This window comes from Labrus bergylta, chromosome 16 (assembly GCF_963930695.1).
Source record: "Labrus bergylta chromosome 16, fLabBer1.1, whole genome shotgun sequence".
NCBI lineage: Eukaryota > Metazoa > Chordata > Actinopteri > Labriformes > Labridae > Labrus > Labrus bergylta.
The window spans coordinates 4,755,256-4,760,656 of NC_089210.1; the positions used below are offsets into that span (position 1 = coordinate 4,755,256).

Here is a 5,401-nt window from a genome sequence, read left to right on the forward strand (position 1 = left end):
TGTTAAATTGGATATTTCACAGCTTCCTGTTCTAACAGGATATGAAATGATCCAAGAAAAATGTCAGATATATATGTGTGTTATATCAGTAATCACAAAAAAACCCACTTCACATGGATCTGCAGAGAGAGACGAAAAGAAGGGAAAATGGAAGAGTGAGGGTTTAAATAAAAGGTTAAAAAAGAAGACAGGATTTACATTATACTGACAGATGCAGGTCTGAATCAGAGAATTTGGCAGATTCATTTATTATCGCACATAATATGTCACATTTTAAAACTGAAATTTCAAACACAGATAGAACAAGAGAGTCTTAATAACCCATTACATTTTAAGATTTAAGATTAAGATTTTACTTTTATTGATCCCTGCAAGGGGAAAGTTCTGTTTTTACACTCTGTAAGTCATGCAACACACACATAGGCTGAAATATATACACACATGCACAAACAGGATCCTATGGACATGCACTAATGGAGAGATGTCAGAGTGACGGAGCGGCCCACAGCGGGCGCTCCTGAGCTGGTGGTGGGGAGGGGGTTTGGTGCCTTGCTCAAGGGCACCTCAGCAGTGCTCAGGAAGTGATCTGGCACCTCTCCAGCTACCAGACCAACTTCCATGTTTGGTCCGCACCAGGACTTGGACCGGCGACCCTCCGGTTTCCAACCCGAGTCCCTACAGACTGAGATACTGCCGCCCCAATTTTAAGGACATCCTTGAGATTGAGGCCGAAGAACTGAGTCGTCCAAATGATTAGCTTACTTTAAACATTATCAAAGAACTGGCATGTCCAACTAGAAAACAAATCAGTCAAAAACAACACATCAGATCCAAAGAAGTCCAAATCGAAAGAGCTATGGAACAGAGAAAAAATCCTCAAGACGATGGAAGATTTAAGCGAGTCAAGTCATACAAAAGATCACGAGAGCTTGATTGAAAAGATCATCAGGGGCACGATGAGTCACAATAGAAATGATCAGGAATCAAATTGAAATGCAATTTGATAAATCAAAGTCCAAATACTGATACAGAGTCCAGTGAAGGTAGAGACATCGACAAGAAGATCGAGTAAAATGTCTTGGGACCATGACCAGGCTTCATTACCACAGCGTGTGTCCTGTCACAGTTTGGTTCAACTCAATGTGTTTTTTTTCTGTTGGTTGAGCTCTCAGTTGACACTGAAGGAGCCTGTAAGACGAACCAGCTGTGGCAGATTCTGTCCTAAATCACTGAAATACTCCTGAATATTAAGCTTCTGTCTGTGGTACCTGTGATCATAATATGCCTCAAAGTATTTCTCGTAGTCGACACCTAAATCCAGAAAATAATACTTTGAATCTTCAACCTGCATAACCTTGATAAAAGGGTCAAGTAAATCGAGTCTGTTTGTCTTTCCCTTTATCATTTCCTTGTGTTTTTCAAAAAGTGTGTCCAGATCTCTTTGGTACACTGCGATGAGACTCTGTATCGGGTTGCAGGTTTGATTCTCTCCGAGTCTCTCCAGGTGAATCAGCATCTCGATGTGGAAGGCTGCTCCATTCACCCACACCTTTAAAGACTGATTCGACATGTGCCCGTCGCTCACCATGGAGTTCTTCAACTTGGTGAGAGCGAGACTCAGCTGGCTTTCGATCCGCTCAAGGTCGCTCCTCAGCTTGTTTCTGTTCTCAAAGTGCATTGTGAATCTCTTCAAACACTCGTCGATCAGATCCCAGACCTCGGAGGTCTTCTCCTCTGCTAACACTGATCGCAGAGCCTCTTTAATGCTCTCCTCAGGCGGACTGAATGAAACCATGTCAATGATGATGGCGATGGCCAGTGCTCCAAGTCCAGCTATATCAGCAGACTTAGTGAATGCGGCCAGCTTCTCTGCCAGGTTCTTAATCCAGTCTGCAGCACAGTCGGCCGCTTGCATTTTCCTGGTTTCGTAATGTTGTCTGAGGTTGTCTGTAGACGACTGACTGGTGTACATCACTAAGTGCTTCTCAACTCCTAGATCTGGACCATCCTTTAGCTTTTTCACAAAACGGTCCAGTTCGGCCTTCTCATGCTCCCTGAACAGCTCCTGCATACGTCTCCACACATCACCCATCGTCTTGTTTTCAGATGAAAGTTGAAAATTTCTGTTCATCACTGCAACACACAAATAAATATAGAGTGAACACTGACATCCTGATATACCTGGGCATTGTAGCTGCATTTAGCATATTGATGTAGCCTACATGACGAGTAAGACACTGACTGAGATCACCTGATAGAATTACATTTGTAAAAATCCGGAGATCTTTTCCATTCTAGGACTTTTATTGTTTAATGTCATGAGTGTAATAAATGATTTAACCTCCCCTTCCCCCCTCTTTAGCTTTGGCCTCAGTATAATACTGTTGCATTGAACCTGTTAGCATGATAACATGTCCTGACACCTTCAAACTATAGCCTTAGTTTGTTAACTTAACTAAAATAATATAAAATATGAACCTGTGAGTTTTAAGTTTTGGTTTATCATCTTGGTACCATGAACATGACCTTGGCTTTAAGCCTTCATGTTTAGCCTCTGAATGTTAGTCTGATATAACCTACTGTTCTTGGTGTAACGGATGTGGTCAGGGGAGTGAAGAAAACCAGACTTTGACTGTTTTCCAGCTTTTATTTTCTGCAGAAGACAAAAGAACATTCAATGTGCCTTCTGGACATTTGTTTTCTGCACCTCTGCTCCCTCAGCAATGCAAAACGGCACTGTGTGAGCTCAAAACACATTTATATTACATAGAAATATATTACAATCATCATTTCAATATTTTAACTATATGTAAATATTTATAACCAAGAGCTGCTACAAATGGCTGAAAAACTTCGGTTTTACAGTGTATATTAACAATAAATCTCATTAAAAAAACATGAGAAACAGTAAACCAAATGGTAAAACAGTGACACCTAGTGGACAAAATAAACGACAACATGCGGCTGTAAAACGAAACAGAAAGTATGAAAATACAAGGAAAAACATACCTGCAGAAGACAAAAGAACATTCAATGTGCCTTCTGGACATTCGTTTTCTGCACCTCTGCTCCTACACATGCAAAATAAATATTATTTTAACTGAGAATATCTGCGGCACGTCAATCACGTGACACAGACGCTGTAGGATATCACACAATTCGCGCCAAAACCGCTACATTAAAACAGTCTCCAAAGTGATATAAAACTCTCAAAACCTAAACAAAATGACTGATTAACATCGTATTACTATCAGTTTATAAAATAAACTGAACATTACAACTTAAATCACTTATTTTCCACAGTAAATAAGGTAATGATGCAGCAACGTTTTTACATACAACTCACCCTCAGCAATGCAAAACGGCACTGAGGGACAGATGGAAGGAGCTACGGTAACCCAGGAGGTACAGAAGCCGCAAAGTGCCAAAAAAAACACTCAAAGGAACTCAAAGGAAACATAAATTTGATAAAATAACAGTAAATATACATAACTCGTTAAGATAAAATTCACAAATACTTAACAGAAATAAATTATAAATGAAATCTCAAGTATAAATTGTAAACTGTACTCAAAAATAAAGTGCATTTTAACTCCGTTACATTGGACCTTGTAGTTTTAGCCTCTGTTGGCATGACAACGTGTCTACGGTCCTTTGTGCATCAGTGTGATAGGATCATGATAGAGCCAGAGCCTGTCTTGAATATCTTCATGTTATACCAGCCTCATCTGTTTGCATGATAACCCCCCGGGACCTCAAAGCTCAAGTTTTAGCGTGTCGTGGTTACCATGATAATATGTAGGTTACTGAAGCCCTTTAGTTTTAGTCTACATCTGTAATCACAACACCATGACCTTTAATTTGTATCATCCTCACAGGTCTAAAAATGATTCCTCAAGCTGCCTTGTATCTCTTTGTGCCATTCAGTAACTTAAAGGTGTTTAAGTTGTTTGTTTGTCAAGTGACGAGGATTTTATAGTTTTGCTGACGTAGGCATTCACTCCACAGAGAATGTTTTCAAACGGAAGAGCAGTCACTATGCACATTTATAACACAATATTTAGAATTTCAATACTTTGTACTCAAATGTCGAGATTTGGACTTGAGTTGATCCAGAACATTACTTAATACTCAAATACAGAGGTTTAGAGTTGAAAAAAGTGGTTTAGGGTTTAGTTACTCTTTAAAACCTCGGTTTGAGAGTTGTATGACGTATTCAATGACATCATTAAAGGAACATGTCATTCCCTAATCTCTCTCTCCCTGATTTCCAACTCCATCCACTGACCTCTCTCTCCATAAAAGGCGCAAGAGCCCCAATATATATACATATATATATATATATATATATATATATATATATATATATATGTATATATATATATATATATATATATATATATATATATATATATCTTTCTCGTAAAGAGGAGACCACCTGGGTCCCCTCTTGCGCCTTCTACTGACAGGACAGTGCCAGTATAGAGGTGACTCTACCTGACACTGAACCTGATCTAACCAGGTGTTTGAGCTCCACTTCTCCTCTTTGGGAGTGGTACTCTGACAGCTCACACGGGTCTGCACTATGAGTCAGAGCTTATTGATTTGAGAGGGAAAGAAAGAGTGATAGAGAGAAAGAGGGAGAGAAAGATAGAGATCCAGCTCCAAAAGAGGAGAGTGGGGAGCTCAAACACTCTTATTGGAGCCTGTCCTGACAGTGGGGACCTTTGGGGGTCCCCTACGTCTTACTGGCAGGACGCGGATTGAACGTGCTGCTGTATTTTGGTGTATTTGAATCCATGGTTACTAAGCTAGATAGGATAATTTTTAGTGATTTTGAGGAAGACCAAAGTATGATTTGGCCATTTATGTAGGCTAGAATACTGCTTGGGAAAGTTTTATTCACAAGAGTAAATATCTAAAGAGCCTACTTTCAACGTTTTCCATAAGGAGCTATGTGACTATTTCCAAAGACTTGGTAAAGACTTTTCAGAGATTAGACTGAAGGCTTGTTAAACGAGATTCACTTACTGTTCTTATAAAAAAGTAGCCTATAGAATTACCTATAAAGTGCTCTGGCAATGGATGAAAAAGGTGAATAGACTAAATAGTAGGCTAATATGTATTTGATTTGTATTATTCTTTTTGTATTTTTATGTTTTTTAAATAATTTGTTTATGTTTTAAGATGAGGTTTTGAGATAAGCCCACATTGGTTTCTTCCTCACCTGGACATGTGACTTTTTTGTTGGTCTGACATTTCTTTCAGCAATGTGCAAATTAACTAATAATTATGGAAGCCCAAACCGGACCTCCATACATCTCATTTAAGTCTTTAATATCATGATAACAAGTAAATTGTGGTTGTTTTCTCGAGATCACAACGCATGTGCTGCTATAGA

The 5,401-nt window shown here is 39.1% G+C and overlaps 1 protein-coding gene across 2 annotated transcripts; it reads right to left on the minus strand.

Moving 5' to 3' along the window:
* Positions 1 to 232: 232 nt before the first annotated feature.
* LOC136183099 (uncharacterized) lies at positions 233 to 3,104 on the minus strand. Of its 2 annotated transcripts, none has more exons than XM_065965135.1 (2): positions 3,010 to 3,104; positions 233 to 2,133 (listed from the first exon to the last, which is right to left on the minus strand). In XM_065965135.1, exons 1-2 carry the CDS (start codon positions 3,077 to 3,079, stop codon positions 1,169 to 1,171), a joined length of 1,035 nt encoding a protein of 344 aa, XP_065821207.1. In that variant the 5' UTR covers positions 3,080 to 3,104; the 3' UTR covers positions 233 to 1,168. The 2 variants fall into 2 exon arrangements, with proteins under 2 accessions (XP_065821207.1, XP_065821206.1); XM_065965134.1 differs by lacking the exon at positions 3,010 to 3,104 and adding an exon at positions 2,581 to 3,000.
* Positions 3,105 to 5,401: the final 2,297 nt, after the last annotated feature.